Below are 12,630 nucleotides of genomic sequence, written 5' to 3'. Positions count from 1 at the left end.
ACCATGAACTGACATCCAGTTAAACACATGCTTGTATCTAATTAACTTTTATTAGTTTATGCTGTAATTACAACAAAGATATATTTCTCATTTGGTTAAATGTCAGCTTTGATGGGCCGTGAGTCTGCTCTACCCAGAACCTAAGATGAGGCAATGACCGTTTTGGGGGACATTGCTGTTCTTATGGTAGAAGAAAGAAATGGCTCTTAGAAGATAAGATGCATGACCTTTTGCTTTAAGCAAGACACATGACCAAGCCTAGTCTCATGGGGTGGGGAAGTATAGCCTTAGTATCTGCCTCCATTATGATGTGTAAATTGGTGTGTATACATGAATCATAGAAACTTAGAGGTCATCTCATTCACTCTACAAAGTTTGTAGATGAGGAATCTCAGGCCTAGGAAGAAGAAATTATTTTTTTGTTGCCACCTAAGTGCTTTGGGGCATATCTCTGATAAAAACCCCCTCCAGTGACTTCATCATTTTGTTGGTATGGATATATTACAATAAAAAGGAAGATGGGATAGCTGAAGTTCATTACAGGCCCTTTATATATACCCAAGCACAACACATGCCAAAAGTAACAACCTTGTACCAACACATTAAAATTAATGCTCCTGACTCATGTCTTCCATCTATACTCCACAAAGTACCACTATAGAGAAGGAATGGAAATTATTTCTGTTTGTTATCTGTCCCTTTCCTACTTTGCAATAGACAGGGGTAGTGGCTTTAGGTTTAATTAAGGGAATAAACTCAGAATGTTTATTTCATCTCTAATTCTTTCTTCATACTGTTTTCATGCAGTGAATGGAGATAACTTCTGATTTCTATCAGCTGCTTATACATTCATTTATTAACCAAGTTATTCAAGTACCTTCTAAATGTAAGGATTTGATTCTAACTGCCATGGTGGATACAATGAAGAAATGCATACTTAATTAAAACTAAAATACAAAGCAGTATGGCAAGTGCCAAATGAATATATAGTAAGTGTCGTCATGCTCTAATAACTCTTTTATCAGAAACCAGAAGACCAGAAGTAAAAATAATCCTTAAATATATTACCAAATACCAGAAAGTTTTAATACCAACTAATACCTTAGCATCTGTCATAATTACTTGCACAGAGTAAGCTGACCATGAACTGAACAAAAGCTAAATGTGCCAGAAAAAATACCAATGGGGTTGAAAAGAGAGAGGCTGCAGAGATTGAGCTAAACTTGAGGAGACCAAAGAACAGGTCCTGTCATGCCTGTCATGATTAGAAAAGAGAAAGCAGTGTGGTGGAAGGACTTACTTAAATCATCAGAAATCTTATCTCGGATAGTTGAGTGGACTAGTTGGAAGAGACACAGTTGCCAGCATTCTTGGAGGCTCTATGGATCCAGATGCTGGGAGGATCCAGATGCATTGTGGGCAGGAGAGGAAGTCCCTCGAGGGTCTCATTTCCAAATGACTCTTGAAATCCGACCCCTTTCTCAGGCTTTCTTTTAAGGCTTTGTGTCTGCTTAATACAGAGAAGGCAGTGGCACCCCACTCCAGTACTCTTGCCTGGAAAATCCCATGGGCGGAGGAGTTCTAAGGTTGACTGTACCCACCTTGCCCTTTAGAATCTTTTCACTGCTCACAGGCAACTAGAACTAAAAGTAGAAAACCCACAAATTGAAATAAGTTTTAAACTCAGATAAATATTTAACGTACATGATGATGGAAATGAGTTGTCATGTAAGCAGCCAGTAAAGACATGTGAATGATGAACTACTAGATTTTCCCCAGATTTGTCAGATTCTATTCTAGATAATTCTTAAGGAGAAGGGGAAAGGCTGCAGATGGAAGAATCTGAGGAAAGTAAAATTTACATGTCATACCTCTTTGACGTGGGAGACAATGACTGTGAATGAAGATATTTGGTCACATAACATGAAGGCAGCTTTGGCTTCAAGTCCTTCATGTCTGTTGTTCTCATCTTTTTAAACCAGGGAAGTTCCCTGAGAATTTAATTGAGATATCACAGAAACAGTTCCAGTTGCTATTTTCAGTATTGGTACACTGTATCTTGTTTTTCTTAATGTGATACATGGAAATAAAATTTATGAACTATAATGTATTGCATTTGAAATATTAACCTACATAAATCAAATTTTCAAAAACTTGTAAAAATGTGCAATAAAAATTGCTTGGAGAGTTTTTGAAGAGCAAATGTTTTATGATCTGAAATACTCAGTACATAACTGTCATTGTTAGATGAGACACATTGTCATGATTACATGAAGGGTCTGCTGAAATGGTTATATGATCAGAGACTACTAGTTCTATAGGCCCGGTAGTAGATAACTATAAAGGGTTTTTTGTTGTTTTGTCTTTTTTTTTTCCTGCTTAGCATCACAAACCCCTCCTCTTGTCTGGAAAATTGAAAGCATTTGTGAGTCTATGGATTGCAGTCCAAAAAGCCTGATACCTTTCCTTATTTTTGGCAGCCCTCAAGCATATGGCCTAAGTTGGGTCAGTTGAACTATCTTTGTTCTTAGCTGTGAACCAGGAGTAGTGTTACAAGGAGGGAAGAAGAGTTCAGAGTTAGTCCCAGTGGCCTTCCGTCACCCCATTGGATCAGAGTCCGAGCGCCCAGCCGCAGTGGTCCACTAACCAGACTGTTTCTTTGGCCGTGCATACGGCTATATGCTTTCTCTAGATGCCAAGCTATGGGGTAACCACCCAGGAAATTGTTTTTCTACCTAAGGACACCACAGACAGTTTCAGTTTTTGCCTCACTGATAGGATCACTGTTTAGAGTTGTGGGAAAACTTACTAGCCTAAGGTTGCTGCAAGGCCAGGTTATGGGCTCCGCAGTTTCGTAAGTAATGTTAAAGAGCCGCCAGGACTAAGCTCCAGGAGAGAAGAATCAGCTGGCTTGGTTACTGTGGTGTACCCTGCTCCTGGCCCAGGCCCCCAGCACATGCGTTTAGTAAATTTTTATTTGATTTTGACCTGAATGAATAAAATAATAGTACTCAACTTTAGGCCTCCTCACCATCTATTTAAATTTTTGGATCCTGTCTGCTTTTAGCATAGGAGGGAACAGAACTCAAAGACGATGACACTAAGGTGTTAAATTCAGGTAAATAGGAGGCTGTTTTTCCAGTGGCAGAAATGAGGAAAGGGGTGGGGTTGGGCGGGAAAGAGCTAGGTTTCGATGGTGATAAACTGAACCTGTTAAATGCTGTGTCTTTTACGTTTCATAACTGGGTTAAACCGGTTGTGTCACTCCTTGGACAGCTCTGCACTTGTTTGAATAGTACAACAGTCCCTCCTACTGAACTTTGATCCGGCAGAAACAACTGTTAACTAACAACTTCAGACCATCACTGGAACACCTGTACGAAGAATGTCCTTCAGTTTAGCTTTGCGTACGGGATTCTTTTAAACTTTAAAATGATTAGAAAACTTTTTATCGTCCTGCTTTTGTCATCTGTGACTCTTGGAGAAGCCAGGAAATCCTTTCTCAGTTTCCTGAACATAGAGAAGACTGAAGTACTGTTTATCACAAAGACGGAAGAAACTGTCGTTGTAAGGTCAAGTTACAGAGATAAACAACCAAACTCCAGCTACCTCCGTGTGCAACTGGAAGACGATAAAATGCTCCAAGTGGTGAATGTGACCAAGGCCTTATCGGATGTGACCAACTTTACCATACACCTGGTGATGGGTGGAGACGGAGAGACAAATCTGACCGTTCAGCTGTGGGATTCAGAAGGTAGGCGCGAAAGGCTCATTGAAGAGATAAAGAATGTCCGAGTCAGAGTGCTCAGACAGAGACAAGGCAGTCCTTTCCAGGCATCAAACCTCATCAACAGAAACATCTTAATGCTGTTTCTGCCAATGATACTGTTAAATAAATGTGCGTTTGGTTGCAAGATTGAGTTCCAGGTGTTTGAAACAGTGTGGAAGAGACCTTTGCCGGTAGTTCTTGGGGCGGTTATACAGTTTTTTCTTATGCCGTTTTGTGGATTCCTTCTAACGCAGATTTTGGCCTTGCCTGAGGCCCAGGCGTTTGGATTTATAGTCACCTGTACGTGCCCAGGTGGGGGTGGGGGCTACCTCTTTGCTCTGCTTCTAGAAGGAGATGTCACTTTGGCCATTCTGATGACTTGCACGTCAACGTTTCTGGCACTGGTCACGATGCCTACCAATTCGTACATATACAGTAGAATCTTAGGGTTATCGGGTACACTGCATATTCCTATTTCTAAAATTATGTCAACCCTCCTTTTCATCCTCGCACCAATGTCAGTGGGAATAGTCATCAAGCATAGACTACCTGACAAAGCAAAGTTCTTGGAGAGGATCATTAGGCCTCTGAGTTTTATTTTAATGTTTATAGGGATTTATGTGACTTTCAGCATGGGATTGGTGTTTCTGAAAACAGTGAACCTAGACGTGCTTCTGTTGGGTGTCTTAGTTCCTGCTTTGGGCTTGTTGTTCGGGTACTTTTTTGCTAAAATTTCTATGCTGCCTCTTCCTGTTTGTAAAACTGTTGCTATTGAAGGTGGGGTACTGAATAGTTTCTTAGCCCTTGCCATTATTCAGCTTTCCTTTTCACAGTCTGATGCAGACTTAGCGTCTGTGGCTCCGTTTACAGTGGCCATGTGTTCTGGATGTGAAATGTTACTGATCCTTCTGTTCTACAAGGCTAAGAAAAGATGTATCCTTAACATAGAAGAAAAAAGAATGAAAAATCCCCCAGTCTAACGGTTAAAGCTTTCCTGAATTTTCCTACTCTGAATGAGATACTGTGGGAGATGCAAAGAATATCCAAGATGATTCCTGCTCTCAACTCACTTATGCTCTGATTGAAAACTTGACATTAGGGGAGAAATACAGTCATATGTGCCTAACACCCAATGGACAGTCCAGACTGTTAAATGTGTAGGAATTCAGAAGGAGACTACTATAGCATTGGATTGGAATATAATACTTTATTATGATATATCCCAAGTATTTATAGGAGGGCTGCCCTTCCACAATAGGCATTTGGTAACCACTCACACAGTGAAGGGACATGTAAATTCCTATTGAAATCAGTCCATCTTAAATGCAGCACCTCTGGTCTCCTCGGTGTCCCTCCCGTCGTCTCCACCGTTTGCCTTGGGGCACAGGGTCCTCTCTCCCCACTCTTCTCCCTTCTTCCCTCCTCTTTCCTTCATTGCAGTAGCTGTTTCCTACAGACCGTCTCCTGTAATAGCTCTCTAGCCGTCTCCTCTCCATTCTCAGTCCTGCTTTTGTTCTGCCCTAGATTGCTGCCTCCCTAAACCTTTCTTCCCCAGCTTTTGGCCTGTCTACTCTCCAATCACTGGCAGATTAATGTTCCTAAAACTTAACTTTGATCATGTGCTTTCCCTGCTGCAAAGCCGTGTCACCTCTTGAATAAAGTCTGTATTCCTAGTGAGGCATTTCCTACTCTGCTGACTTTAGCTTTCCGGTTTTATCTCCTCTCCTACTTTTTACACGCAGGCTTTGTTCCAATCAGCAGATAACTGGGTCACTCATGACTGTGCCCTTTGTTCACATCGTCCCTGCAACCTGAGGGGCCCACATCATCTCTGTCTAAACTCGGACCACTCTCACAGACCTGGCTCAAACACAAGCTTTAACTAATCCCTGCTAGCTACTGGGAATTGAAATTTCCTCTAAATTCTCATCAGTTTTTTACATTCATAGTATTTAGCCAGTCTGGCTTGCATTACAGTTCTTTGTGTTGCTATTGTATCCTCCTTATCTTGCTATAAGTCTTTGAACATGTATTTTATAAACATAACATGTAAACAATGCAATATAATAAGTTTATATAATAGCATAAACAGTAGAATATAAACAGTAGAATATGCTAATGCAAATAATATTTATTTTGATACTTTACATAATGTCTAGCACATTTCCTATGTGCTTATTCAAATAAAGTGTTGAAGCACAGACTAGGGCCCAAATGAATAGTATGCTTGTTTTTATACTAACATTGAGTTTTTAAAGGCAATTTTTAGTATCTAGTTTCAGTTTTCACTTTTTTCCAAAGAGAGTGTGGGCATCAAGAAAGAGAAACATCACTAAATAAATCTGCTTCCCACATTTCACAGGCCTGTAGTTGTAGGCAAAGTACTTAATCACTCTGTAGTACCATGTTTTCACCTAAAAAATGGAGATGATAGTGTAAACGCCATCAAATTGTCATAGGAGTTAACTGAGATCTTATGGACAGTGTACTTAGAACAGGGTACATGCTCCTCAAGTGTTAGCTGCTATAATTATTTTACCACACTTCAAACTTTTGACCCTGGTGTACCTACTATTGTTTTGAAATACCAATCTGATGACTTTAGTATGGAAGCTAAAACTTTGAACATTTTCCTGTCAGTGTCATTCACCATCTTACTTATAGTATTTGGGAACTTTTGTTCAGTTTGCCAACTGACAAGACAACCATAGTTTTTTTTGGTTTTTTTTTTTCGTATTTTACCAAATCCAGTATTTGAATACCAAGATTTATCAACGCCCTGGTTTGGCATGGTTGGTGGATGGTTATTATTCATTTTATAAAATGATAATTGCCTACATGAAACACTTTACTGTTGACTCCATTAAAACAGAAATCTCCACTTAGGACATTAAATTATAATTAAGCTTGCATACATTTGACTTTTGCACATTTTCATGAACATATTTTACTGATAGGGAGATAAGAAATTGCCTTTCTAGTTGTACTTTATCCTTTACCTTGCAGAGAAACAAGACGTTTCTCTGCAGTTCAGTTTTCAAATTTGTAAAAGGAAGAGATTCAGTTGAAATTTAAGATATTGCTCAACTCCTACGCCTGTAATTCTGGCATGAAACTCTGGGTCATTGACACCATAGATGGTGATGGATTCAGGTTGACAGTAATAACCACCCACAGCAGCTGCTTTCTACTGGAGGCAAAAACCAAAATAGGAGTTTCTTGAAGGCAGAGACCACATATTATTCTTTGAATTCCCTGTAGTTTTTAACCAATGCCTTTAATCAAGTTGGTGCTCAGAAAACATTGAGTTAATTAATCATTAATGTCTGTAAAAGTCAATATCATATACTTAGGGGCCAGGTTATGCCTGGGTCTTCATTTCCAGCTCTATCACCAGCTGGGTGACATTGGTCAAGTTACTTAATCTCTCTGTGCCTAAATTGATGTGGAAAGTGGGGATAATGATAATACATACCTAATGGTATTTTCATGAGGAGTAAATGAGTTAACATTAGTAAGATCCTCAGAATAATGCCTAACACACAGTAAACTCTAATTATTATGGTTACTCTATGCATGTTTGATCTTGCACCTAAAAGCAGACAAATGTGTATGAATGGAACTTGAAATGTATTTCATTTATCTTACAGATGTATCAGGGAAAGACTGAAATTTTACATGAGACAGTTTGTCTGATTTAGATGGGGATGAAGTTATTCAAGCTACTTACTTGTTCTTTAAGAATGAGAGACATAAAGCAGTCTACCTAATTGTTTGAGTTCAGACCAACAACTTGTCCAGCAATAATCAGTATCAAGGCTGCAGAGAACAAGGAGCTTTATTTGAGGTTTTAAGACTGCAGTTCAAGAGACACAGATTTGGGTAAGCTTGAAAGAGTATCATAGGGGAGAAAAAGAGTCAGGAGCTTATACAGGTGAAAGTTACAAGGATGTTTGCAAATTTTGACTAACCTTGATTCAAGAAAGGAAATAATTGTCCTTAAGGGACAGGCTGTTGTGAGTCATTTTAGGTTAAGGGCTCAATAATATCTTGAGTTTCTGGAACACTGGGTAGATGTTCTGGGTGCATGTGTTAAGATATTGAGGTGTATTTGGGCTGAGACGTAAATCACACTTCCTCGATGGCATCCTGACTACCAGCTCCATCTTGATTTTCTTTTCACACATTTCACACAGCCATAATTGGTCAGACAAAAGATCCAGGGGTAAAGAGATAAGTCATGTTTAAAAAAAAGTTTCATCCCAATCTTTAATAGAGATGATTCTATGATATATATTGATATATATATATATATATTTTGCAACTAAAAACTGTCAGCAATTTCAGCCTATGTTATGTCAAAATCCTGAAGATTCCACTCATGAAGACCCCCATTTTGTGTGTATAAATTCTTGTCATTTTTAATCAAAGTCCACTAAACAATTAATTATTAATTAAGAAAATCTTGGTATGTAGAATGTTTGTGTGTGTGTGTGTGTGTGTGTGTGTGTGTGAGAGAGAGAGAGAGAGAGAGAGAAAGGAGATTCCATTTAAAAGAAATCCACTCCAGAGACTAAGTAGAGTTAGCAAGATACCCAGGACTGCCGGGGGAGGAATCACGATGAAGGTCACTCTTTATTACACAAATACAATGCAGCTGGACGCCCACCACTCAGGCAGGTGACCACGGAGCACTCTGCTTGACAAAGGCCATCCTTCCCGGCACCTCTCCATGAACACTCAGGTCTCAGCAGGTGTCATCGGCACTGCATCTCACCTCTCCTCCAGGTTCTTATGGATGGAAGTCAGCTAGTAGGAAAAGGTATCAACAGCCCCTAAGAGGGATCTCATTAGGGAAACCTGGAGTGGTGACCTGGACACCATGCCAGGGAGCAGATTCCATCCTGAGGCAGTGGAAGCTGAGCCCTCTATAACCCCCAAGCACTCTGGCATAGTACACAATCGAGAGTTGGGAACAAAACCTGCAGGCGCGACTGTAACTTTAAAAATTACCCCTTTGGGAAACGAAGAGCAACGCACCAGGCACCAGTCTCCAGGCACCAGTCTCCGCAGCCATCTGGCAGCCATCTGAACCGCTCAGCACTGAAAGACAGAAGCCTTGTGGATAGCGGGGAACCAGTGTGCAACACTGCCAAAACCAGATCTGAGCACTAGACCTCTCTGTGCACTAGGGGACTCTTCATTTCACTTTCGGTCAGGCATCTGAAAGCAGAACAGCTTCCTTGGACTGAGAAATTTCCAAGTTACTTGAAGACAATGGTAAACTAGCAGCTGAGGCCACTAGAAAAAGGCCGTACGTTCTGCTCATTTGAGGTAAGGAGCTTGAAATAGTTTTTAATTTGAAGGAGTGAGATAGTCCATCCATCTTATTTCACTTCCAGTACTCTGATTTTAGCAGCTTTGCCAAAGCAGTGGGACCACGTTTATTTAAATGAGATTTAAAGAGGACTCATCACATTTCTGCAAATGCCTGGAAATTTTTATTTGGTTAAAACCCAACACTTGTCATCACATAGTTGGCAAGATTGTTATTTTAAGATAACTGACAATGAAGAACCAAAAATCTAATTTCTGAAGTTTTTTTCCATCAAGAAAACAAAAGCAACTTTTATTAGACAAATCAAGGTTGTCAAATCAGATACAGCATCATTCTTTCAAAGGAGACAACGTTCTGGCTCTTTGTGAGATTTGAGAATTGGTCCCACGCTTCATGTCATTTACCTTTGAGAATTCTCATTTGCAATACATTGGTGACAATATCCCATCTTCTGCTCAAGCTAAGAGAAGAAATCACTGCAAATACAAAAAGCCAAATAACCTGCTTCCTTGATCCTGTTGTGACATCTTATATCTGTGCCATTTGCATTATAATGGTATATGATGCCAGATGTGTTATTTCAAGAAGAGGAAACATTTGAAGGACTGTAGACTAGTCCTTGCACCTCATGTGATGCAGCCTCATCATGCCAACACTCCATATTCCCTGAGTGTGGACTTGGGAGTCAGTGTTTTCTACGCTTTGCTCTTGCTGTGCGACTTGAGGATAAATAAACTCCCTGAGCCTCAGTTTCCTCATCCATATGATGCAGCTGATTATATCTTCTCATGGAACTGTTGCAACATTCAAGTAAAATAATGCATGTGAAAAAACAAGTGCCTGAAGCATGGTAAGTCCTCAGTAAATGGTAAGTAACCAAAATAATTCTTAATAGGGGCAGTTGGTTCTGGCCAACAAATACCTATCTGTCTATCAACTATCTATTAATCATGGGTTAACTATAGTGTTTATTGTTCAGAAGAAAGAAAACTTGCCTCTAGGAAACCTTCTAAGTTCTTCTGGCTGGACTAAGAATTACATTGACGTGAAAGTTGCTCAGTCATGTCTGGCTCTTTGCAACCCCATGGACTATAGAGTCCATGGAATTCTCCAAGCCAGAATACTGGAGTGGGTAGCCTTTCCCTTCTCCAGGGGATCTTCCCAACCCAGGGATTGAACCCAGGTCTCCTGCATTGCAGGTGGATTCTTTACCAGCAGGGCCATCAGGGAAGCCTTAAAATGACATGAGACAGAGGTAACAGGAGAAAATCAAATTTAATTTTATACTTAGGAGAATTCCACAAACATAAGAGGGCCAGAGACCCCACATGCAGGAGAGGGTCAGAGGCAGAAAAGTAAAATGAGGACTATATACCATCCTAAAGGAGATCAGTCCTGGGTGTTCATTGGAAGGACTGATGCTGAAGTGGAAATTCCAATACTTTGGCCACCTGATGTGAAGAAATGACTCATCTGAAAAGACCCTAATGCTGGGAAAGATTGAAGGCGAGAGGAGAAGGGGATGACAGAGGATGAGATGGTTGTGGCATCACCAACTCAATGGACATGCATTTGGGTAAGCTCTGGGAGTTGGTGATGGACAGGGAGGCCTGGCGTGCTGAGGTTCATGGGGTCACAAAGAGTCAAGACACCACTGAGCAACTGAACTGAACTGATACACCATCCTGAGCTAAGGAATGGGATGGGTCCTGGAAGCTTCCAAGGATAGGCAAATGATAAGAAGAAAAGCAGATGTTTGGTAATTAGATATTTGCCCTACCATATAGATGGGCCCTTTAGATAAAGTATATCTCCAGTAATAAACTGTTTTCTGAGAAAACCCCCCAATTTAAATTCTTCTAGGTAGTTAAGGGAGGGACAGTAATTTCTCTTGCATTCACCAGGTCTCAGTTGCCTTTAGCTCAAAATAATCCTCTTGCAAAAGTGGAACATTTGGAAGAGGCTCCTTATGAATCCCTATAACATGCAAACATATAGTGTAGGTTTACACAGCATCAGTTCAGTCATGTCCGACTCTTTGTGATCCCATGGACTGCAGCACGCCAGGCCTCCCTGTCCATCACCAACTTGCAGAGCTTACTCAAACTCCTGTCCATTGAGTTGGTGATGCCATCCAACCGTCTCACCCTTCTCTCGCCTTCAATCCTTCCCAGCATCAGAGTCTTTTCCAGTGAGTCAGTTCTTCACATCAGGTGGCCAATGTATTGGAGCTTCAGCATCAGTCCTTCTAATGAATATTCAGGACTGATTTCCTTTAGGATTGACTGGTTATCTCCTTGCAGTCCAAGGGACTTTCAATAGTCTCCAACACCACAGTTCAAAAGCATCAGTTCTTTGGGGCTCAGCTTTCTTTATAGTCCAACTCTCACATCCATACATGACTACTGGAAAGACCATAGCCTTGACTAGATGGATCTTTGTTGGCAAAGTGATGTCTCTGCTTTTAAATATGCTGTCTAGATTGGTCATAGCTTTTCTTCCAAGGAGCAAGCGTCTTTTAATTTCATGGCTGCAGTCACCATCTGCAGTGATTTTGGAGCCCAAAAGCATAAAGTCTCTCACTGTTTCCACTGTTCCCCCATCTATTTGCCATGAAGTGATGGGACCAGATGCCGTGATCTTCCTTTTCTGAATGTTGAGTTTTAGGCCAACGTTTTCACTCTCTTTCACTTTCACTCAGCATGCTGCTGCTGCTAAGTCGCCTCACTCGTGTTGGACTCTGTGCGACCCCATGGACTGCAGCCCACCAGGCTCCTCCGTCCATAGAATTTTCCAGACAAGAGTACTGCAGTGGGCTGCCACTGCCTTCATGCAACATGGGTTTAACAAATGAAAGTTGAAAAGCTAGAGACATACCTCCAGTTTGTGTTTTGTCAAAAGAGTAGTATGGAATAAAAAGGAGAAAGAAATGGAAATAGGAAAACTGGAAGGAATGAAAAACGCGAGAGATGGCAAAATAGAAGAGAGGAATTTTCTTTTAATTACAGACAAATGTATGGGCAGGAGAAAGAAGCACAGATGAAAGAGAAGGTGCAGACCCGGAAGGCCTAGGCAGGGCGGGGCGGCCCCGGCAGACCTGAGCCGCGGCGCTGGGGGCTGGGGGCTGGGGGCTGGGCGCAGAGGTGAGCGGGGTGGGCGGGGCGTGAGCAGGCCCCGCCCAGGGGCGGGCCGCGGGCGCGGGCCTTCCTGTCGGGCGGCCGCGCTCGCTGCCCTCTCGCTGCGGAAGCGCCGCGCGTCTGACAGGCTGGTGCGCCGCCGCCCTGAGGTGAGCCCGGTCTCCTGCTGCACTTGGGCGGGCGTGGGGTCGGCTGGCGCCTGCGGCCCCGGACAGCGGGTCAGGGGGTGGGCTCGGCCGGGGCCACCCGGCGCGGAGGCCTCGGTCGAGCGGTTGAGGGCCCGGGACGGCCCCCGCACCGCGGGGCCTCTGAGCGGCGCGTGCGGGGCGACCCACTGGCTCTCGTCCCGCCGGTCCCGGAGGCCCGGTCCGTGTCCGGGGCGGGCG

General features: G+C 42.2%; 2 protein-coding genes across 5 annotated transcripts in view; both read left to right on the top strand.

Annotated features, from left to right (window-relative positions):
- Positions 1 to 141: 141 nt before the first annotated feature.
- SLC10A5 (solute carrier family 10 member 5) lies at positions 142 to 5,972 on the top strand. Its single transcript, XM_045162768.1, has one exon. It carries the CDS (start codon positions 3,433 to 3,435, stop codon positions 4,747 to 4,749), a length of 1,317 nt encoding a protein of 438 aa, XP_045018703.1. The 5' UTR covers positions 142 to 3,432; the 3' UTR covers positions 4,750 to 5,972.
- IMPA1 (inositol monophosphatase 1) overlaps positions 3,692 to 12,630 on the top strand; it is a 31,567-nt gene continuing 22,628 nt past the window's right edge. Inside the window, exon 1 of one of the 4 annotated variants that reach the window (XM_006074707.4) lies at positions 3,692 to 3,754. Coding sequence is in view for 1 of the 4 variants with exons in the window: in XM_006074705.4 (XP_006074767.1) it covers positions 9,955 to 9,957 (3 nt within the window). In the remaining 3 variants the exon portion in view is untranslated. Of the gene's footprint in view, positions 3,755 to 8,277; positions 9,958 to 12,271; positions 12,394 to 12,630 lie in introns of those variants that run through there. The other 3 variants (XR_006544805.2, XM_006074705.4, XM_006074706.4) reach the window with 3 other exon arrangements.

The sequence above is a fragment of the Bubalus bubalis genome, chromosome 15 (assembly GCF_019923935.1).
Source record: "Bubalus bubalis isolate 160015118507 breed Murrah chromosome 15, NDDB_SH_1, whole genome shotgun sequence".
In the NCBI taxonomy this organism is placed as follows: domain Eukaryota; kingdom Metazoa; phylum Chordata; class Mammalia; order Artiodactyla; family Bovidae; genus Bubalus; species Bubalus bubalis.
The sequence above is the reverse complement of the archived record's forward strand: the minus strand, read 5'-3'. Positions and strand labels throughout refer to the sequence as shown.

Excerpts from the sequence above, each read along its gene's own strand:
- SLC10A5 (XM_045162768.1), top strand. The coding sequence starts at position 3,433 with ATGATTAGAAAACTTTTTATCGTCCTGCTTTTGTCATCTGTGACTCTT.